The sequence below is a fragment of the Crocuta crocuta genome, unplaced genomic scaffold (assembly GCF_008692635.1).
Source record: "Crocuta crocuta isolate KB4526 unplaced genomic scaffold, BGI_CrCroc_1.0 scaffold149, whole genome shotgun sequence".
Taxonomy (NCBI): domain Eukaryota; kingdom Metazoa; phylum Chordata; class Mammalia; order Carnivora; family Hyaenidae; genus Crocuta; species Crocuta crocuta.
In genome coordinates, this window is record NW_027551561.1 from 6,977,995 (window position 1) to 7,000,845 (window position 22,851).

The 22,851-nt window shown below is 55.8% G+C and overlaps 1 protein-coding gene across 1 annotated transcript in view; it reads left to right on the top strand.

Annotated features, from left to right (window-relative positions):
• Positions 1 to 22,851, top strand: part of RHBDL3 (rhomboid like 3) — a 52,784-nt gene that overhangs the window by 6,207 nt on the left and 23,726 nt on the right. Inside the window, exons 2-4 of the mRNA XM_077749863.1 lie at positions 18,023 to 18,181; positions 20,376 to 20,433; positions 21,500 to 21,705. Coding sequence (XP_077605989.1) covers positions 18,023 to 18,181; positions 20,376 to 20,433; positions 21,500 to 21,705 — 423 coding nt within the window. The remainder of the gene's footprint in view (positions 1 to 18,022; positions 18,182 to 20,375; positions 20,434 to 21,499; positions 21,706 to 22,851) is intronic.

Below are 22,851 nucleotides of genomic sequence, written 5' to 3' on the forward strand. Positions count from 1 at the left end.
CGAGGCGGAGGAGCGGCCGCCAGCGGCGCCGGAGGACGTGAGTGCCCCCTCCCCCGCCCGGGCAAACTTTCTGGGGGGCACCGTGGGGGAGCTGCCCCCGTCTCTCCCCGGCGGGGCAACTCGGAGGCTTCAAGGTGACGCGGGAGCGCCCCGGATTGGCCGGGTCCCCGCGGGCAGGAGAGGAGGGAGGGGCCGGTCTCCCCCAAACGCGCGCGCGCCACCCCCTGCTCCGGCTCCGGCGGTTTCCCTGCGGGACGCGGCCGGGCCGCTGCGCTGGGGACCCGTCTGCCGCCGGAGCCCCCTCCCCGCCGGCTGGTGCAGTGCCCGGGACACGGCGTTTTCCCGCAGAGGCGGCCGCGTCACAGCAGTGACTCCCCCTCCCCTCCCACTCGCGACCTGCGGGCTCTCTGAGCCCGGGGGACGAGCGGGCGCCGCAGAGTCCCCGGCACCCGGCAGCGCCGACCGGCCTGGCGACCCCCTTCTTCGCTTCCGGATTAGCTCCCTTCTTGCACCTGCCCTGTCGCGACACTGATTGAAATTCAAGCCGGCCCCAGTCCGCGAACCCGGCCGGAGGAGGGAGAGGGGGCGTACTGGGAGCCCAGGAGTCCCAGGCCGAGTCGGTGCCTGCGACGGTCCCCCGGGCGAGGATGGGGGCGGGGGCTGCCCCAGAGGGCTTCCCTGCCATCTGCCGCCGGAGAGTCTCCTTCCCTCCGGTCCGGGGAGCCATCTGCGGAGCCCGCGCCGGGGAGTCCTGGGAACTGGAATTTCCTGAGCTACTCCCTCCCGAGGTTAACCTGCAGACCCCGGCGAAAACCTGGGCAGACGCTCTGCCTTGCCCTCGCCGTCTCTCAGAATGGGGAAATGGAGGTGACGCCAGGTCCCCCAACCTGCTAAACCTCAGCCGACAAGTCTGAATGAATGTGCCCCAGGGGAGCTTAACGTCTTCCCTTCCCTCTGGTTCCCGCGGTTAAACCGCTCACCTGCCTCCCGGGCCCCGAAGGCCTGTGCTCCCCGCCCTCAGGTATCACCAGTTAGACTCAGCCTCGAGAGAGACTGCTTAGATTTCAGTGCTTTCCAGAGACCCCTCCTCCCAAACTGCAGGCAAGATGTTCGTAGTTATGGAGGCTGAGGTTTCCTGAGTAGGGGTCTCTGGCCCCCAGCAGGGTGGGACTGATGGGATCGCACCCGGGCGTGCTTTCCCAGGTATGGGAAGAAACACGGCCACAAGCTTTAGGCGCAAGTTATTAGAGGCCCTCGGGCGGAGTTGGATGCCTTTATTTAGTCATTGTTGAGAATCACCCCTGTTCTGTTTATCCCTTCTGCCTGTCTCCAAGTGGGGGACAACTGAGTTCCCTCCCTTTGCTTAGTGCACTTGGGGAGCTGTTCCCACATTCCCCCTGGTGTCTTGTGGCGGGTCCCTGAGTCTGGACAGCAACTGGGAGGCAATGTCCGGAGTCTCAGGGGGCTAGAGAGTCCTTGGTGATAAGTGTGTGTTTCTCTTTCTCTCTCTCTTCTCTTCCTCCTCTTGTGCATGGCCTCCCTCTCTACCAGCACTGGAAAGTCCTGTTTGATCAGGTACGTGAGCAGTTAAATCCCCCCACTTCCTCCCAGCGCTCCCCGCAATCGGCCTCCCTGCCTGCGTGGGCTTCCCCGGCTCTGCACTCCTGAGACGGTGACGCGGGGTGGGGGCGTGGCTTAGCGCATCTCCGAACGCGGCTCTCCACTGCTCTCCAGGTTTCAGGAGTAGGCGGTGGGCTCCCCGGAGAGATCCTTTCCTCCCTCCTCCTCCCAGCTCCGCCTCCCCAGAGCTCCGTTTAAACCACATAGAAATTGGACAATAGGTATCGAGAGCCTGGGACATTCTCTTTATGCCAGGCGATTGCAGTGGGGGGCTGGGGAGGGCTGAGGTTAACATCCCCTGCCTTTCCTACCTCCACCCTCAGAGATCCAGGTGGCTACCACTGAAGTCAGATCTCTGGCGTCCTTGGAGGGTGACTCACAGTATGGGCTCTTTTGAAAGCTGACTCTAACTTTGCGGCCACACGGATGAGAGAGTTAGGGGGAAATTGTACGTGATTGTTTGCAACACCTCGCGTCTAGGTGTGGGGGATGGAGTTAGAAACGCCAGCTTTGGAATCCATGGATGGACATTTGACCTTCAGCAAGGAAACCGTTTCTTCTTTGCTGGGTGCTCCTGTTGAAAGCGTTTGTGTGTTTCCCTCTCCCTCTCCATTCCTTGATGCAGGGGGAATAGTGAACGCTGCCGTCCCGCAGTCAGCATGGGTGTGCCACGAAGTTTGTGCAACTTTAAGAGCCCTGTCTGGTCGGGCCAGAGGGCACCTGTTGGATTGGAGAAGAAGATGGAGCTTTTTTTTTTTTTTAATGTTTTTTATTTATTTCTAGGAGAGAGAGAGACAGCATGAGCAGGGGAGGGTCAGAGAGAGAGGGAGTCACAGACCGAAACAGGCTCCAGGCTCTGAGCTGGCAGTCAGCACAGAGCCCGACGCGGGGCTCGAACCCACGAACCGCGAGATCATGACCTAAGCGAAAGTCGGTCGCTTAACCGACTAAGCCACCCAGGCGCCCCGAAGATGGAGCTTTAAAAGAAGCTTGGACCAGACATTGTCCTGTTGCATGCAGGGAAAGCGTTTGAAAGTTTTGTTGTTGTTTTGTTTTGTTTTTTAGCAGGGATCCAAGCAGTGCTCTGGAAAGGTCCTGCGAGATTGCAGGGTGGAGGCGAGGTGGGTTGCAGGCATGAGGGAAACTAGTCAGGGTGTTTGGATGACCGTGAGAACGGAAAGGAAGAGGGACATGGCAGTGGGGCGATTGGAAGACCTTATTGCCCCTGAGTCGATGAGTGAAGCACATAGATAAAACTTTGAGATTCTGAAGCTGGGAGGAAAAAGGGAAAGTCTGGGTGGGGGCGGCTGCTGGCAAAGACGACAGCTTTGGTTTCAGACAAGTTCAGTTCGGGGAACCCAGTAAACGCAGGTGCCCAAGTGGGACTGAGGTGCGCAGAGCGACAGCCGGGCGTCCTGGCAGGCCTGGGCCGGGGCTTGGGGGTGTCCTCCACATTAGCACGAGGCCTGGCCATGGTCTGGGGAGCGTCCACCCGGCTCCTGTCCCAGGGGGCTGGCGCATCTCTCCCTCTGCTCCCACATGCCACCCACTCTCCCTCCGGCTCCTAAGAGCACAGCAGCTGCTGGCCTGCCGCCCTGAGGCAGGAGGGGCCGCCTGCTGCCACCGATACTAAGACCAGCAAGCTGTCAGCCCTTCACACCTCCTGCCAGATTTAGAATCAGAACCTAGAACAAAGTGTTTCTTTTTCTTTTTTCTTTTTTTTTTTTTCTTCCCTCTGTGTCTCTTTCTCATTCGATTGGTTTTCTGTGTCTGTGTTTACATTTTAAAAGGAACTGTTTGGGTGAATGGAGGAAAACTTTTAGTAGGAAGAATTTGGAGCAGAGAGGGGAGAGGAAGTGCTGAGAGCAGAGCCAATGTGTAGCGAAATAGCGGGTGGTCTGTGAAATCCATTTCCTCCTACTGGAGGGGGTCCCTCATGCCACAACCGAACATCCCCTACTTCTGGGAAAGCCCACCCAGATACCCTTCCAGACAGACAAGATTAATTCTAGGAAAGAAACTCCCAGACTTACTCCCGGGCAAAGCATTTTTTTGGTCACAGTAATTTCTTCCCCGTCCCTCACGTGACATTAGAAGCCCATTTCTGTTGCCTTCCTTCCTGGGGGTACTTTGTGTTTAAGGAGAGCCTCTCCTGGGCAGGGGTTGACCTCTGGAAGATTTCCTCTGTGTTCCTGTCCCCCTGCTTTGTGAAGCTGCCCCTGGGGTCATTCCCCGCAAGGGGCTAACCGGAGAGTAGGTAGGAAGCTTCAGACTCGGAACTTCAGGATGCTAGGTCCTTCAGAAAGCGGAAGGGTTTTCCCCTTGCCTCTTCCTGTGGGCCTGCTAGAAGGTACGACTTGAGGGTTGGTGGACTTGGTGCACTAGGAAAGATTGTTTGACTGGGGGATGAGGCGGTCGCCCAACCATCTCATACAGAACTAGCCCTGGAGCACCTGGGTGGCTCGGTGGGTTGAGCATCCGACTCGTGATTTCAGCTCAGGTCATGATCCCAGGGTTGAGGGATCAAGCCCCACATTGGGCTCCATGCTGAGCACAGAGCTTGCTTAAGATTCTCCCTCTACCCTTCCCTCTACTTGTGCTTGCTCTCTCTCTCTCTCTCTTTCTCAAATTAAAAAAGAAAGACAGACAGACAGAAAGAGTCCTAACTAGTTGAACTGTGGTGGGTGGGGTGGGTGGGGTCTGACGCCTGTCAGAGTCTCTGCAAGTCTCTGCAAGCTGATGTGTCCCCCTGCCGGAGGTCGGTGGGATGAGAAGCCGGCCCCCGTCAGTCCTCCTTTCCCTCCTGGGTCAAGGAAACCCCAGTGATCATCCAGTTTCAAATTGGGACCTGCTGTCTGGTTCTTCAGCACATAGAGTCCCTTTGACCCAACATGAAGCTAATTAAGCCCCAAGGTCGAGATGCTGTCCCTTCGCCTATTCATCCTGTGTGGTCACCCTCCCCCCCCAACTAAATGGCCAGGATGCCTTTTGTGGGAGTTCGAAGTGAAGGAAACAGGTGACCCCCATCCCTGGAGGTTTACCTGCCCCACAGGTGTTCTGGGAATTTGTCAAGCAGGAGAGTAGCATGTCATCCCTCCTCACCCCACCCCTGACCTCTTCCCCGTGGGTCCTGGAAGTTGTAGCAGGCAGGACACGCGGAGGTCATCGCTCCAACCCCTAGACGTTCCGTATGCTTTGTTTCCTATGTACACTTCTGCTGGGAGAATTGCCTTCGCATAGACTCGGGATCTTAATGGTTTTCCGAAATATTAGATTTTAAAGTTACCTAAATACAAATCTGTGGTTATAGTGTAATATCATGGTATTACATGATATTTTTCTATATTTCTTATTTTTCTATAGTTGGATTGGTTGAGCTTTTCCTTCATGATTCCTCCTATTGCTTTGGACCCAGGGCAGTCTTCATCTGTCTTTATTTATTTGATTATCTTATTTTTTAGAAGTTTATTTGTTTAGAGGAGCCTGGGTGGTTCAGTCGGTTAAGTAGCTAACTCTTGATTTTGGCTCAGGTCATGATCTCACGGGTTGTGGGTTTGGGTCCCTCGTTGGGCTGAGCCTGCCTTGGATTCTCTCTCCCTCTCTCTCTCTCTGCCCCACCCCTGCTCATTCTCTCTCTTTCTCAAAATAAATCAATAAACGTTTTTTTATTTTATGTTTTTTTAAACGTTTATTTATTTTTGAGAGAGAGACAGAGAGACAGAGTGCAAGCAGGGGAGGGGCAGAGACAGAGGGAGACACAGAACCCAAGCAGGCTCCATCCAGGCTCCAAGCTATCAGCACAGAGCCCGATACAGGGCTAGAACTCATGAACCATGAGATCGTGACCTGAGGTGAAGCCGGATGCTTAACTGACTGAGCCACCCAGGCGCCCCAATAAACATTTTTTTAAAAGTTCATTTATTTACTTAAGCAATCTCTACACCCAACATGGGGTTCAAACTCATAACCTTGAGATCGAGTCAGTTGCTCGCTTTTCTGACTAAGGTGCCCCTGTCTTCATTCCCTCTTCAGATCTTATGAATATGCACTTCTATTTCCTACTGCTTTTTCTATGACTAAAAAAATCATCTAACCCCTTATTCCATCCAGACCTTTTTCCTATCCAGTTATGCAAGCATCATTTATTAAGAAATACTTCCTTTAGGGGCGCCTGGGTGGCTTAGTCGGTTAAGCATCTGACTTTCGCTTAGGTCATGATCTCGCGGTTCGTGGGTTCGAGCCCCGCATCGGGCTCTGTGCTGACTACCAGCTCAGAGCCTGGAGCCTATTTCAGTCTGTGACTCCCTCTCTCTCTGACCCTCCCCTGCTCATGCTGTCTCTCTCTCTCTCTCCTAGAAATAAATAAAAACATTAAAAAATTAAAATAAAAAAAAAGAAATACTTCCTTTAGGTATTGTTTGGAAAATTTTATCACCTGGTAAATTTTTATATGTGGTTGGGCTTATTTTTTTAAATATTTATTTTTGAGAGAGAAAGAGAGAGAGACAGAGTGCAAGTAGGGAAGGGGCAGAGAGAGAGGGAGACACAGAATGGGAAACTGGCTCCAGACTCTGAGCTGTCACCACAGAGCCCGATGTGGGGCCTGAACCTAAGAATCTCAAGGTCATGACCTGAGCTGAAGTCAGACGCTTAACTGACTGAGCCACCCAGCCGCCCCGGGTTTATTCTTTACTTCTTATCTATTCTGCTGACATTTGTAACTGTGCAGTCCTTGCTTTATATTCTTCCATAGGTTCCCTTCAGGCTCCCCGTTTTCAGGTTACACTTGGAAAGTCTCCCTCTCAGTCCCTTCCTGAACCCCAGGGAAGTGCCCTCAGGGATCCAAAGTCAAAGAATGAGTCAATGGCAGATAGAGGACCCATAAAGGGCTTCCAGGCTGGGAAAACCATTTCTGGGTTCACCCTTAAAATGCCTTCAAGATCTACAAATGTTTAATGAGCAGAAGTCAACACAGCGCAATGTTGAACTCAGATGAGCAAGAAGGAAAAGGAAAGATTGAAAGTAATTTGATTGTGTGTGTGTGTGGGTGTGTGTGTGTTTTCCTCCTTCCACTGGGAGCCTGCATTTCTCAGACTGCCAGAAGAGCCCCAACTCTGCTAATCTCCCAGAAGGAAAGCAGACAGGTTTTGACTGTCCCACCACTGAAATTATAAACATGTGACAACCAGCTTGAAGACCAACTTAGGCAGCCTTCTGGGTACAGAGCCACATAGAGCTGGCTTCAAGCCTTACTGACTTTGACTGGGGGCAAGTGACATTAGCTCTCTGAGCCTCAGTTTCCTTACTTGTAAAACAAGGACAGTAATCTTTAAAAAAAAAAAAGTTTATTATTTACTTTTTGAGAGGCAGTGAGTGAGCAGGGGAGAGGCAGAGTGAGAGAGAGAGAGAGAGAGAGAGAGAGAACCCGAAGCAGGCTCCAGACTCNTGTTTATTATTTACTTTTTGAGAGACAGAGAGAGAGGCAGTGAGTGAGCAGGGGAGAGGCAGAGTGAGAGAGAGAGAGAGAGAGAGAGAGAGAACCCGAAGCAGGCTCCAGACTCTGAGCTGTCAGCACAGAGCCTGACCCAAGGCTCGAGCTGACAAACTGCGAGATCATGACCTGAGCCAAAGTCAGACGCTTAACCGACTGAGCCACCCAGGCGCCCCAAACAAGGACAGTCATTTTGAACTCCGGGGGCAACTGTAGAAACGAAATGGAAATGGAGACTCTTCACAATGTCTGGTACCCAGTGGACATTCGACAACTGTCTCTGGACAGGGATTCAGACTTTACTGGAAGAATCCTAGGGCTGCTTCTGAGATGCAGGCCCCCATGGGAAAGGCAGTAGCCCCCCTAAACCAGCTCCTTCCCAATCTGGGCTCCTCGAAAAAGCCATTTCTGTGTCCAGAGGACTTTTTTGCTTGCTCTCCCCAAGTATCTCCCTTGCTCAGCCCCCTTTCTTCCAGCTTGGGGGTCTTCCCTGGGCCTGACCCTAAAGCCTACCTCATTTGCAATTCTCCGGCAAGCTGGCTTAAGTTCTGGGAGCTGGAAAGAGGTTCACGCGGGGGCTACTGAATGGATGAGTGAGGGGCCACAGAGGAAACACCTGCCCCAGAAACAGGGCATTGATGGCGGCCCCCAGAACACAGGATTAGCCAGCGGAACGAGGTTCCCAGAGAACGACAAAGCCATGGATTTGACGGGAGCCCTTGTTCAGGCTCTGTACCTCCAACCCCGTTATTGGGTGGCCTCCAAGGGCCCTTGAGGCTGTGGAAGTCGCTCCACCGCAAAGCCAGCTTTCCTGCCCTGCTGCAGTCCCGGTGACCCTGGCAGTCATGCTGAGTCGACCCCTGTGTCCCTGACCTCTCACAGGAGTACATTTGATAGCAGTTGAGCAGTGGAGCCAAGGGATCCGAGTTTGTATGGGGCCTGCCACGTAATGGCACACACGTGGTCAAGCGATCGCCACCTCGGGCTCCAGGTCTGCAAGTGTTGTCTTGGGTCCAGATGTCCCCTCCACGAGCAGGCCCTGACCGCGGGGCCGCCTCGCTCAGGCTGGCCTCTCTGGGGCTGCTACCACCTGAAGGACCCGAGGTCAGTAGAAGGTTGATGGAAGCATCGTGTCCAATCTGCTTGTTTTGCAAACGCAGAAGCAGAGGTCAGCGACCTTCTGAGGTCGCTCGGTGCAGTCCTATCAGAGCTGGGACTAGAGCCCAGCTCTGCTCCCCTCTGACCGGTGTTCCCGCCGCCAGGCCGCGCAGACTTCCATTTGCTTACTTGGCATCCTGAGTGAGGAGGGCAGCAGCGAGGACACACGTCTGGCTCAAGTCCCAGTTCTGCTCCCAGCTGTGTGGTGATGGACGAGCCAGACACCCGCTCCAGACCTCAGTTTTCTCACCTGTAAGCTGCCTAGAATAACGCCCTGCCTTCGGGGTTGCTGTGAGGCTCACGAGAGAGAGTGTGTGTGTGGCACTTGGGACAGTATGTCGTGAGCACCTGATGAACGTGGAGGTCGTTTCATGTCACTGGGATGTAGGGAAACGGGCCCTGTTTTCATTTCAAAAGCACGTCCGACATGTAAAGGTCACAGGTGTTGAATCGGAGTATTCAGACCCCCAGGAATCAGGTGGGGTGCCTCCTACCTGTCAAGCTGGCTTCAGGACATCCACATTCCTCCCGAACTTTCCACAGGGGAAGAAGGGAAGCTTGGGCACCAAGGCTGGCCGGGGCAGGGATGACGCCCAAGTGTCCCCTCTGGTCACTGGCTGGCTGCCTGCATGGCTAAGGGGGAAGGGTCCCGCCAGCCGGGTGACCAGAGCCAGCCTCCTCTGCCTGGTGGTCCACTGTGAGAATAGGCCACTCTTCTGTCCTTGTGTATCGTGAGCCACGAACACCCCGGAGGAGCCCCCGCCCCCGCCCACCAGCTTTCCTGAAGCGCATTACAGGTTTGGGTCTTCGAGAGAGCAGGTGTTGAGTGCCTACTGCATGAACATATCTCCTCATCTCATTTTGATCTCTCAGCAGCCCCGTGAGGTTGCTAGACCGTCTTTACAGAGGAGGAAACTGAGGCCTGAGGGAGCGGGGCCTGCCCAGAGACACAAAGCCAAGGAGGGTCCTCTGTGGAAGGGGTTCTATGTGATTGTCCACAAGGTGGCTTCTGAAACAGGGTGGGGGGCCCGGGAGGCGGAGGAGCTTGGTGGCTTTTTGTCCTACCTTATCCTGGCTCCCTGCCCCCACTCCCCTCCTCTCTGGTTCTCTCAGCCGACTCTTTTTCTGGGGAACGAGGGACCCGAGGGACCCTTTGGTGGCTTCTAGGAGCATCAGGAGGAAATGGGTTTCGGCTGAAGGGAGGGGAAGGATGGAGCAGATGTAAGCCCTTTCCCCCACTCAATCCCTCCGCACTGACCCATCCCCTCCCCCCTGTGACCTGACAGCCCCCTCACCTCCGGGATGCCTGCCTTTGTGGCTGATGCTGTGACTCAGCTTCAGTCCCCAGGCGGCTGTGATGGCTGTGCCTGGATGAGTCAGCATGGGCATTATGTCTGCTTCTGGGGACCCAAGGGACCTGCCTCTGAGTCCCAGCCCCCAGCTGCCCCCCAGAGTCTCCAAGACCTTTGGGGGCACTCTGAAAAAGAAGCAGGGTCTTCCAAGGGGCTTTCAGGGTGGAAAGAGACAAAGCCTGGAGGAAAGAGGGGCCCCCACCCCTTACTGCCCTCCTAACCCCAGCGTCCTGCATCCCGGGGAGAGTCTGGGAGTGCTTCCCCTCCAGCCTAGGTGTTGAGAGCATTGGGTGGTTTCTGGAAACATGCCCGTTATCCGGCGACTCAGCCTGGACTCAGGCCAGGATGCCCACTTCTCTGCTGAGGGGAGGGTGTTCCAGCTCCCTAACCAACCTCAGAGCCCCGTTCAGCTGTTTGACTTGTGGGGAGGAGGGTGGCTCAGGAGCCCGGCTTGGGGCTTCTGGGAGAAGCCTCTTGAGAGGGGATGAGCTGCCTCCCCGCAGTCCCCTCCCGTGGCAGCTGAAAGAACAGAAATAATATGGCTGGGAAGTAGCACGAAAGCTGCTCCAGCTGTCAGAGGCCTGGCCTGGCCAAAACCCAGGGGAGCTCAGGGGTTTCTCCTGCCTCCATGTGGGGAGACCCAAGGACAGGAGAGTCAGAACCTGGTTTTTTGTTTTTTTGGGGTTTTTTTGTTTTTTAATGTTTTATTTCTGACAGAGAGAGAGAGCCAGAGACAGAGCCAGAGACAGACAGACAGACAGACAGACAGAGTGAGCAGGGGAGGGTCAGAGAGAGGGAGACACAGAATCTGAAACCGGCTCCAGGCTCTGAGCTAGCTGTCAGCACAGAGCCTGACGCGGGGCTCGAACCCACGAACCGTGAGATCATGACGTGAGCCGAAGTTGGACGCTTAACCGACTCAGCCACCCAGGTGCCCCAGAACCTGGTTTTTGGGAACTGGTCTCTCTTCTTCCCAGGGAGGCTTAAGGTCTGAAAGTCCACTCCAGCCCCAGCTTGAGCAACCATGTGGTGCCCTGCTCCACTCCCTGGGGGGAGCCTCTGGGCAAGCCATTTATCTCTGTGGACCTCAGTTTCTGTATCTGTTAAATGGGACTAATCATGCACTCAGTCCAGGGTTGACGTGAGAAGAAAAGTAATAAAAGATCTGTGAAAATCAGCATTTCAGAGCTAGGGGGAGAAGTCAGGGGAATGGTGTGAGGTGGTTTTCTCTATGGGGAGAATTAGCATCCTCATTTGCGAGGAAGAGAAAGCTGCTATTCCCATAACCTCACCTCCTGACCTCAGCAGCTGCAGGCCTGGACCTAATTTATGGGGCAGTAAATATCCATAATGGGCCAGGGTTCCCTGAGGGGCTGTGGCTGTTGGGTAAGCACAGCCCCTGGGTAGCCTGGTTAATTGTGCAGGGACCCAGCAGATGAGCTTTGGTAACCACCCCCAAAGTGAGTAGGGGCAGCTGTTCATACTCCCCCCTGCCCGCCCACCCGCATGCCATGTGGTCATTTCCCAGGGCTCATTCTGTCTTGAAGGACAGCGAGGAGGCACCGGGGCTGCCTTTGGGGTCCTCAAAGGTGCCCACAGCCTTCCCTGAGATCCTGGGCCTCTTTAGATCAAGGAGAGGGAGAGGGCCATCTTCAGAGCAGGAAGGAAATCCGAGTGCTGGGAACTGGGACCAGACGTGTAATTGTCCTGGAAATGCAGTTTGTACAACTCACACATACATAATAGATAGAAAATAGGCGTGTGTGCGCCTTTCTTCTTTCTCTGATGCTTCGCTGCTGCTGGGTAAACTCTGAAACCTTGGCCTGGCTCCCCAGCCAGCAGGAGGAGTTGGGGGGGAGGGGGGAGGGGAGTGGCGCCGCTGTCCTGGGTGCTGAACAGGCAGATCCTGGCTCCCACAGGGCTGTTCTCTGAGAGCTCAGCCCAGCCGTCCCTTAGGCCAGTCCCTGATTCTTCAGCCTCTCCCTGGCGACACCCCCCTCAACCCCCGGGCTGTGTTCTGGGTCCCACAGATTTCTAACTGCTGGGGGCCTCCAGACAAAGTGTCAGTTGACTTGAGGGCCTTTGCCACTCAGGAAATGGGTGTGACAGGCTGGTTTGGAACAAAAGGGAGCAATGACTGCAGTGGACTCATGCGTTTTTCCCAAAGGGTGTTCTGTGGAGTGTTGGTGTGGAAAATATGATGCTCAGAGGTCGGGTAAGTTTGGGAAATCCTGGGCTGAACAAAATCAGACTGGTCTCTACACTGTGAGACCTCGCAGGGCCCTTAGTATGGTATTTTTAAAAATTTTTTAACATTTATTTTTAAGAGACAGAGAGACAGAGCATGAACAAGGGCAGAGAGAGAGAGAGGGAGACACAGGATCCGAAGCAGGCTCCAGCTGTCAGCACAGAGCCCGACGCAGGGCTTGAACTCATGAGCCTCGAGATCATGACCTGAGCCGAAGTCAGACGCTTAACCAACTGAGCCACCCAGGCGCACCCCCATAGTATGGTTTTATACATCAGGCTCTTCCAAAAGCGCTTCCCAAACTTATGGGACCTCGGAACCCTTATCTTAGACACCATCTTGGGCCTGATGTTCCACAAAACCCTGAGCCAGAGGCTGTATTTCACACCCAAGATGGCACAGAGAAAGACAAGGAAGGGCAAGACTGGGGCAGGTTCCCACGGAGGAACCCAGAACTGTTCCCATCTTGATCGCTAACTTACACTGTGACCTTGGGCTAGTTTCTTTTGCTCTCCGCACCTGTGGTTCCCTGTCCAGGAAATGAGGCGTGGTGCCTGGCAAGTGGTGGCTCCTTGGTAAATATTTGTTAAATGAACAAAGGAGAGGATTAGACTGAGGTGTCTCACAGTTTTTTAGCCACTCTCTCCTTTTTTTTTTTTTTAATGTTTTTATTTATTTCTAGGAGAGAGAGAGAGAGACAGCATGAGCAGGGGAGGGTCAGAGAGAGAGGGAATCACGGACTCTGAAACAGGCTCCAGGCTCTGAGCTGGCAGTCAGCACAGAGCCTGACGCGGGGCTCGAACTCACGAACCGCGAGATCATGACCTAAGCGAAAGTCGGACGCTTAACCGACCAAGCCACCCAGGCGCCCCTAGCCACTCTGTCCTAATCATGGGAGAGTGCAGGCTCTGGGCCCCTCTGCCCAGATGTGAAACCGTCTGCACCAATCATGGGCTGTTCAGACTTGGCCAACTCAGCTCCCCACACGCTTCCTTTCTCTCCCCTGTAAGCGGGAGCTCATGATAGTATCTGCCTCAGAGGGTTGCTGTGAGGGTGAACTGGGGGACTATATATAAGTTGTCATCCAAATTGGGATCATTTTGAGGGTGCAAGGGGCAATGGTAATAATCATGCTGAGACAATAGGTATAAACCTATTGAGTGTCTCAGGCAAACCAGGACGCAGGGTGACCTCAGGTAGTGCCTGATACCTAGCAGCCATTCTACGTATGTAGCTCCACTCGTGTTGTTGTTCAGCCGAGTGCTAGGCAGAGGGGGGTTACTGAGTGCCCTCCCTGGGCCTCAGGGCCCCTAAGTTTCTGCAGAGCAGTTGAGAACCACAGAGATTCCTTTCAGCTCTCCTGGGCCGTAAGTTATGATCCTGGCCTGCTGCTGCCCCACCCCCCCATCCTCAGATCCCCCTGACAGCAGGGAGACCTCACTCACTTCCCCCCATGATGTGAGCTGCCTCATCCTGATCCCAAATTTCCCGTCAGCCCTTTGACCGAGCAAAGACAGAGAAGACTGGCTGCCTCTACGTGCTGTGTGGGTTGTAGATTTCTCTCTCCCCAAGCCCCATTTGCATATGATTTGCTTATGTGTGCACCAATGGGGATGGGCCCCCTTACATTACCCTGAGAAAGGAGAGTTCCTACCATGTGACTGGAAGAGAAACTGAGGCAGTGTGGTTAGTGATCTGCCTGAGACAGCACAGCAGGTGGGGCAGGGCTCCTTTTGAAACTCCCCCTACTCCCTGCCCCAAAGAGGGGGAAGGAGCCCTAGGTGGTACAGGCTGTGATTCCCAGGCTCTTTCCCCACCCTGGGTAATCAGTGCCCCAGGAAGGGGTTGAGGGCAGGAGATGGGGTATGTGACAGAGCTTGTGTGGGGCCCCAGGCTGGGGAAAACTGGCCACCTGGGGGATTAAGGGGCCAGAGGGCTGGGTGCTGCCTGGATTAAATGTCCCTGAGGAGCCTCTGGCAGCTCTTTTCAGGGCAGAGCAGGTGGGCGGGGAGCCTGTGGGAGGGTCAGCCCTCGCTCTTTGCCTTTCTCTTCCCCCTGCCACCAGCGTCCTCCACTCAGACTGAATGTGGCCTTGGCCTGCCCCCTCCCTCCGCAGTGCCGGGGGCCCCATTCAGGAGGCAGCTGCCTGGATGCTCCTGACTCCTGGCTGCCTGCTGGGCCCCTGCCTGCAGCCCTTTCACAGCCACTGCTCCCCCCATGCCCCCACACCAGCCCCAGACACCGGAACACCCCCACACCCCCCGCCCAGCCAGACCTCATCCAGAAGGCGACCCAGTGCTAACGGTGGATGAGTCCAGGGCACAGGGCACATGGCAGCGGGGAACTTTGGGGTCCTCAGTACGTTATTAACAAGGAAGATTGTATTTGTAGAGTTTATTTTCCCTAAATCTCCAAACCGTGGATCTTATCCCCCATACCTGGCCTTGAAGGAGGCCCAAAGGCAGGAAGTGTGCCCGGGAGGGTCAGCCAAGCCCCTGTGACACAGGTGTCGCTTTGAATGAGGCAAGTAGAAGTGGACACCGAGTCCATGAAGCCCTCGGCCCTGGAGAGCAGCTAACCCACTGCAACCTGAAGGGACGTTAGACATGCTTGATAGATGAGGCAATTATGGCTTGAGATGTTTACCCTAAATTATACAAACTAGTTAGTGGCTGTGACAAGGATGAGGTTTTGCCTTGTTCCTTGCATTCTCCTTTCAAAGCCCTGGGCTTTCTCCTGGGCCATCGGGATGTGCCTCTGTCTGCCTTCTGTTTACGTCCTCTCTCTGGGACTCTGTCTCTCCCTTTGTCTTCCTCTCTCTGCGACCCCCATGCCCAGTGTCTGCCTCTGCTCTTGCCCTCATCTTCACCAGGTGGGGAGGATGGGGGGGGGGGTGGAAGGCATCCTGTGTGGAGCCAGCCCCTTCCCTGCCTCTCTCTCTCTCTCCCTGCTAGGCACCCTCTTTCATCCCTGAGGCCTCATTATTAGGGTAGCGATGACCCCCATTGTCTGGCTTGTCTGGTCCTGGCATGAAAGGTAGAGTTTTGGCAGAGAAGGGAGACTCGGCCTGCTTCCAGCTCATTCTCAGTAGTCTGGAGCCTGTAGTGTGCTTGGGGCAGGACTGGCAGGGGGTGGGGGCCCCCAGAGCCACAGGGCAGCCCCTGTCACTAGGACAACAGCAGGGAGCCCTGGAGGCGGAGGGAGAGCAGGGGAGCAGGTGGTTCTTTGTCTGGAGCTGGAACAAGGGAGAGGGGCCCTTGCCTGATCCCAGCCCCTCCACCCCACTGCCCTCCCAGGCCTCTGAGGCGGCCCCTGGGAAACGATTGGTGTCTCTGCTCTTGAATGAGAGGCCATCAGGCTTCCTCCCCAAGACCATGTCAGCAGAGACTCCAGCCTGTGAGCATATCAGTGCCTGCCCCTTGCTATGCTCATGGGGGGCGGCAGTGAGGAAAAGTGGATCTTCTCAGGACTCGGGGCTGCTTCTCTACTTCCACTCCTCACCCCTACCATCAGCCCACCTCGCACAAAGGGACCTGTATGAGGCCGGGCTGGGGAGTCAGGTGCCCTGCATCGGCCCTCAGGGGTGCAACGGGTCCCAGGCATCAGAAGGAGACCCTCGCTGGCGGCACCGCGTAGCCCAGCATTTAGCAGGAGCCGGGCATGATCGGCACTCAGTGACATTTCTTGGGTGTATAAATAGTGGGTGTTGGGACGAAGGACCCAGAAGGCCTGGGTTCCTTCTCCAGGCCTCGCTTCCCTAGCTGAGCACTAAGGAAGTCAGAACTGTTGCTAGGTGAGGCTCTATCCCACTTTCAAGATCTCTGTTTAGGATGGGCCCAGGAGACCCCCAGAGCCTCCTCCTCTCCCTCCTCTCACTGCGTTTGATCCTTCACATTTGCTCCAGGGCAGCCCCTGGAGGCGGAAAGTCGGGGGCCTCCAGTGCTGCTAAGCCAGCTGGGTGCAGAATGCCGCCTGCCAGGCACAGCATCTGACCTCTCTGTGCTCCTTTTTCCTGTGCCTCTGTTTCCTCCTCTGTCCTATGGGGATAGTAATAGGACCTGCTTGTGAAGTTGTCATAGGGAGTCAAAGAAATTATACACATAAAGTGCCTAGAAAGGTATTTGGCCCCATGAGGCAGTCAGCAAACGTTAGGAGTTTTCATCCTTTAAAGATCGTCATGGCGCAGGAAGGGGCTGAGTTTCCTGAAAGTCTCAGCGGTGTGAACCAAATAGGTGCCATCCCTGGAACCTGATACTTGGACTTGAGGGTGGGGACACGTGCAGAGTTTTAAATAGACCTCTTTAGAGATGTCCTCCCTCGTTGAGTTCTGGGAAGAATTGACTTGTGAGTTTTGGCTGTTTTCTCTTGGATTGTCCTAGAGGTACTGCTCGCGGAAACAGCCTTCCTAAAATAGTCTCCGTTGACCTTACCTAGAAAAGGGGGAGAGGTGCCTGCATGGCTCAGTTGGTTGAGCCTCCGCCTGTTGATTTTGGCTCCGGTCATGATCCCAGGGTCGTGGGATCGAGCCCCACATTGGGCTCTGTGCTGGCAGCACGAAGCCTGCTTCAGCTTCTCTCTCTGCCCCTCCCCCCTCCCATGCTCTTTGTCTCTGTCTCTCTCAAAATAAATATAAAAAAAGTAAAGAAAAGGGGGGAAACATGGGTTTGGTCACCTGGGCTCCCCTGCCGTGGCCTCACGGACATCCACAGTCTGTTTGCTTTTTACAATCTGAGCAACACACTGCAGTGCCTGTGGGCACAGCGAACTTGTGCGGGGAAGCACTTTGTGACCAGGACAGCTCTCAGCATCGGCGACAGACAGCTGGCATCGTTCTCTAGCAGGGTGTGTGCTCTGTGGTGGGTGGGAGGGCTCTGTGAGTGAAGAGGGGCTGTGGGCTAGGCACAGAAGGCCATGGGCTTCCCTGGGAGAGACAATGAAGATCTTTAGCTACTGAACCGATGGTACCTTCCCTGGAAGATTAGTACCTGTCTGCTCGTCCCAACACCCACTATTTATACACCCAAGAAATGTTACTGAGTGCCGATCACGCTCGGCTCCTGCTAAACGCTGGGCTACGCGGTGCCGCCAGTGCCGGTGGCTCAGCAATGCAGTGAAGAGGCTCAGGGAGAAGAGTGGAGGGCCGGGTGGGCTGGCGGCCGAGGTCTGTCCCATGTGCAGGGGGGCAGCCAGAGCAGCCTGTGCCCCGGGGAATCCTGAGACTGCATGGAGTAGCTGGGTAGGGTGAGTGGGAGACTCCCAGGGAGATGAGGGTGGAAAGGGACCCCTGGGGGGAGGGATGCAAAGCTGCACCGTGTCCCTGGGGACTGTAGGTGTGCGTCGGCGCAGGTGTGAGCGACGCCGGCAGTTGTGCAGAAGGATTGGCAAGGCTGGGCCCCTGCTTCCCGGTGCGGAGGCTCAGCATTCCCCACTGGAGTCCCTCTAGCCCACGCCCCAGAATTCCTCATCTTCCTCCCCTCCTTGCCTTTCCCTTCCTGCTTTCCTTCTGTCCGGGGTCAGGGTTAGGGGCGGACCTGCCTGAGCCTGTTTCCCTGTCCACGCACGAGATGGTTGGGTTGGGCGATCTCAAAGGGCTCGGGGGCCTTCGGGGGCCTTCGAGGACTTTTAAGNCGCAAAGCTGCACCGTGTCCCTGGGGAGCCCTGCCCGGGCCCGTGTGCGTGGCTGTAGGTGTGCGTGGGCGCAGGTGTGAGCGACGCCGGCAGTTGTGCAGAAGGATTGGCAAGGCTGGGCCCCTGCTTCCCGGTGCGGAGGCTCAGCATTCCCCACTGGAGTCCCTCTAGCCCACGCCCCAGAATTCCTCATCTTCCTCCCCTCCTTGCCTTTCCCTTCCTGCTTTCCTTCTGTCCGGGGTCAGGGTTAGGGGCGGACCTGCCTGAGCCTGTTTCCCTGTCCACGCACGAGATGGTTGGGTTGGGCGATCTCAAAGGGCTCGGGGGCCTTCGGGGGCCTTCGAGGACTTTTAAGTGGTTGTCTGTACACTATTTGGATGTTTCCCACGGGGGCCTTGGGAATATTCCAGAAGCGGCCTGGGCCTCTGCTGGCGGAGGGCTGGGGACAGAAGCCCGTGAGTGTGGATGGAGATGGGCACCTGCAGGGCCCCACTGACCCCACTGCTGTGTGTGCTTCTCCCTCAGTTTGATCCTGGGAACACAGGCTACATCAGCACAGGAAAGTTCCGGAACCTCCTGGAGAGCCACAGCTCCAAGCTGGACCCACACAAACGGGAGGTGCTCCTGGCTCTCGCCGACAGCCATGCGGACGGACAGATCTGCTACCAGGATTTTGTCAACCTGGTGAGCGCTCTGGGGCCCTCACCGTTGGGAGGGACATGTTTGGGGTTTATGGCTTAGAAGACCTTTTGGTGGAGGCAGGGGCGGGGGTGCTGGGTGGCTCATTCGGTTAAGCATCCCACTTTGGCTCAGGTTATGATCCCATGGTTCATGAGCTCAAGCCTCACTTTCTGCTCCCACTGACAGTGTAGAGCCTGCATGGCATTCTCTCTCTTTCTCCCTCTCTCTCTCCCTCTGTCTCTCTGTACCTTGTGGGATTCTCTCTCTCTCTGCCCCTCGCTCGCTCATGCCCTCTCCTCAAAGAAAAAAAGACCTTTTTGGCTTTTGGGGCAACTGCAGGGATCTGTTGACTTGCAGCTTTGAAAAAGTGTAGGCTTCAGAAGGTGAAAGGAGATCGCCAGGGACCGGGTTTCTCATTGTCACTCAGTTCTGCCTTCTTCAGCGTCAGCCCATACTTAAAGAAGCCCCTGGCAGTTCCAAACTCTCTCATGTGGCAGCAAAGTGGCTGCAGCTGCTCCAGCCCTTACACCCTCAGGCCCTCACCATGCAGAGAAAGAGAGGATCTCTTTTGTGGTAGTTCCCACACAAGGCTTGAGATTTCCTCCCTCCCATTGGGCCTAGATTGGGTCAGGGGCATGTGTTGATTGACTCAGGCCAGTCAGTGCCCACCCGTGGCGCTGGGGGTGGGGTCGGTTCCACCGAGAGGTGGGGCTCAGAGTAGGAGGTGGGAGGTTATCGTGGAAGGAGAAGAGCTGGGGAGTGGATGCTGAGAGCATTGGGGCGCTTGGATGGAGGCCAGGGCTCCTCAGACCTGCTGGCTGATGTCCTGGGTCGTCAAAGAGGCCAGAGACAGGAGGCCTGTGAGCCCCGCCCACTGGTCCAGTTTCTTGAAGCAGAGACTTCCTCCTCAGCAGAAGTCACTGCTGCGCTGTCATGGGGGCCACTGTGTGGGGATGGAACGGCGTTCAGTGGGCTTCAGCAGGAGGCATCCCACCAGGGATGCGGATGGACGGGACGTGAGCGGAAGCTGTGTGAACCAGCTGGGTCAACCAAGGCCACAGCCTCCTCTCGGCGTCCCTGTTGGTGAAGTGAGAATAGTCACCCCTTTTCTTGTCGCCCAGGGAGGGGAAAGAGTGAAATGACTCGTGCAAAGTTCCCCAGGCTCCTCGAATTCAAGGGCAGCGGTGACGGGGGCCAGTACCAGCTGCACCTGCCCTTGTGCTGGTGAGCTCTCTGACGTGGGCGCCCAGGCTTTGGGGTTGTTGTAATTGCCTCGTGATGGAGACCGGCCTTTGCTCGGAGGTTAGCATGATTGCAGGGAACAGCTGTAGGGCTTTTAGGGGTGAAGAAATCTACTGCTCAGAGTGGAGCCGGAGAGCAGACCTCCTAGAGGCTGGGGGATGGAGCCGAGCTAAATGGAGGGGTCAGGATGCGTGGATCGGGCGGTGGACTTGGAGCCCAGCAGCGCCACCAGAGGCCGGGCCACGGGTTTGAGCCTGCGTAGGCTCATCCACAGCCGCAGTGCCAGCGTGACTGCTACATGCCCTGCTCAGTCTTGGGGCAGAGCGAAGGCTTGGCTGGGCCAGTGAGGTGCTTTTCCAGCTGAGGGTCTGTGGGGTCCTCTCTGATGTTCTTTAACCAGCTAAACCTGCCTGCATCTTCGGTGGGCCCTTCGCCAACCCAGCCCAGGCAGAACGAACCCGCCTTATCCAGAGCCCCCGGTGTGCTTTGCCCAGGCCTCTCTTATAACACAGACTACATTGCGTTACAGCTGGGTGGCCAGGGTTGTCGTGTACGGGCGTGCGGCCTGTGTACTGTACAAGGACGCCTGCCAGTGAGGCGAACGGGGACTGCAGTGTGGCTTGGGTTCTGTGCATCCACCTGGAAGAAGAGGCTTCCTTATCTAACTGGCACGAAAGCACCCTCCGGGCCGCCATGGACTCCGGAGTCGCACGTAGCTGGATTTGAATCCTGACTCTTTGGGTCTTTGAGAAAAGTACTCACATCCAGGGTTTAGTCCCAGCTTCATAACGTGAGGATGATGCTATGCACCGAATAACACTCATGTGCCTCTCCTTGTAGGCTCCACGAGGCCCGAGACCCAGGATGCTTCTAGACCCATCAAGGGTGCAGGCAAATGGCAAGAGTGTGTGCACGCTGCTCGTGCTGAGCCCCCCGCCCCCCACCCGGTCTTCAGGGTGTGGCCATGGAGAGGATGGGAATTGGGGAGCAGCGGAAGGGCTTCATCTGGACAGGTCTACTAGAGGGGACGAGCTTTATACCAGATTTTGAAGGCGAAAGACCGTGGGACCCAGGAATAGAGCCAGGGGTGCTGCCGACTGAGACTCATTCCACCTTAACCGCCCGGGCCTTGGTGTGGCCTGGTTCACCCAGCCAGCCCTCTCTGGACTTCTGCTATCGGGTTTAGCCACACGTTCCCTGATAGGGCCACAGCCCCAGGAATCTGTTGATAGCCCCCGCCCCAGCTACCCAGGCAGCCCTGTGGGCTCTGGGGTTGGGAGAGCTCTATCTCCCCGTAAGAAGGGCCTGGAGTGTGCTCATGGAGGGCGGGTGGGAGGCAACAGCGGCCGCGGGAGCTGGAAGTCAGCAGGGCCGGCCGTCTGGTTTCTGGGAGTCGGGCTGACCACAGAGGGAGGCAGCCAGGGCGCTAGTGAGGGGGCATCGGGGCAGCTGGAGGATAGGGCCGGTCCTCAGACAAGGCTCAAGCAGTCCCCGGGCTCGCCAAGCATTACAGGCCCCTCAGAGGCACTCAGGAGTGATGACCTTCCGCAAACACAGCTCTGGGTTCTAGTTCTAGGGACCTCTCTACAAACTCGTCCACCTAACCACGGCTGCCCACCTCTTCCCAAGCTAGCACCTCTGCGGACACTAACTCCTACTCATCCTTCAGTTCTCACTCAGTTACCCCCTCCTCGAGGAAGCCCTCCCTGACTACCGTGGGACAGCGCTGGGCTGCCTCCCGTGTGCTCCCCCAGCAGCCTTCACAACGACCCGCGATGGCTGCTTACTTAACTTATCTCGAGCACCATTGTGTGCAGACACAGTCACTTGTGACGGATGGGTGATGGGTAGGTTGATGGGAGGAAGGTACAGTGAACATGAGAACAGGATCTGGACCCTCACTGGGTTTGAACTTGCTGGGTTCCTAAAACTCTATGATTGTGTGGAATGGGGATGTTCGCAGTCCTTCTCTAACAGGTAGACTGGGTAAGAATATCCAATGAGTCCAAAACATGTTGGTTTAGAACATCGGCCACGTAAGACCCCAGGGAGTGTTGTTTTTCTCATTAACTGTTATAGAAGAAAGAGAAAGGTCGGATGAGGACTGGGCCGAGGTNCTCTGCAGCAAGGCCCTGCTGGAGGAGAAAGGCCTGAACCTCTCCCAGCGGCTCATCCGCCACGTGGCCTACGAGACCCTGCCCCGGGAGATCGACCGGAAGTGGTACTACGACAGCTACACCTGCTGCCCCCCACCCTGGTTCATGATCACGGTCACGCTGCTGGAGGCAAGGACGAGGGTGGGGGAGGGGCTGCCCAGCCCCCGGGTGGGGGGCGCCGAGGGGGCGGGCAAGAGGGTGTCTGAGATCCAGACCGGAAGGGCAACGTCTTCTCCACCGAAAGGCAGTGGGCGGGGCTCAGTTGCAGTGTGCGGATCAGGCCGCGTTACGCGGCTTGTGGGTGTGAGAATCTCTGGACCGCAAGGATGTTCCAAAGGCTGTTACTACCTAATGATGCTCACCGCAGCCAAATCCCCATACGACCAAGAACAATGCCCTAAGCTTGTTGATTTGGGGGATTGGGCCAAGCTAACTCCTTAAAACTAAGTTATTTTAGTTCCTCCCTGTGTGAGGAACGTGGACCAGTCGTTTGCTCCCCCAGGAGGCCATCTCCCTCCCATAGAGCAGGGATCACCGGGCCCACCGCCTCCTCCCACAGGACTCCTCTATTTAGCGCGAGAGTGGCTGGTGGCGCTTTCTGAACGCAAAAGCACTCCTCAAAATGCATATAGGAGGGAGTGTTTATGAACAGGCAAATGTGGGCTGAACATATTTTGAAAGAATGTTCTCCCCTTAGGGAAGGATCTGTCCCTATCGCTATTCTAAACGTCTCCTGCTTAGGAGGCAGTAGATTCCAAAGGTACCGCTTTCTCAGTCCGTGCCCACGTGTGAGACACTCTGAATTCTTTTGTGCCGAGCCTAGAACCTGTGGGCCCCCAACCCCAGCCCCTGAATGGTGTTTTATAGTCTGCAGCGTTTCCCTTCCAGAGCCACGGGCCTCATTACCACCCTGGCATGTGTTCCCGTGAAGTTGATGCCGAATCAAATGGCAGGATCATTAGGCTCCATGGCGTCCTTCTTTTTTCCCCCGAATCAGAAAAGCAATAGCTGGTCTGCAGGCCAGGCGCTCCTCTGTTTGTTGTTACAGCTTCATCCAAGTACATGTTGAAGATGCGATGTTTCTGAGATATTCTTGGAATCGTTCTCCAAACGCTTACTGTGTTGGTCTATTTATTAAATTCTATTTGAGGACCAATAATAATGAGCTGCCTTGGGAGCTGTATTTGCCGCCAGACCACCCGTGTCATGTAAGATGGACAGAACGGCTCCCCAGAGAACCCAGGGGGGTCCATCTGCTGGAGGTGGGGGGCGCTG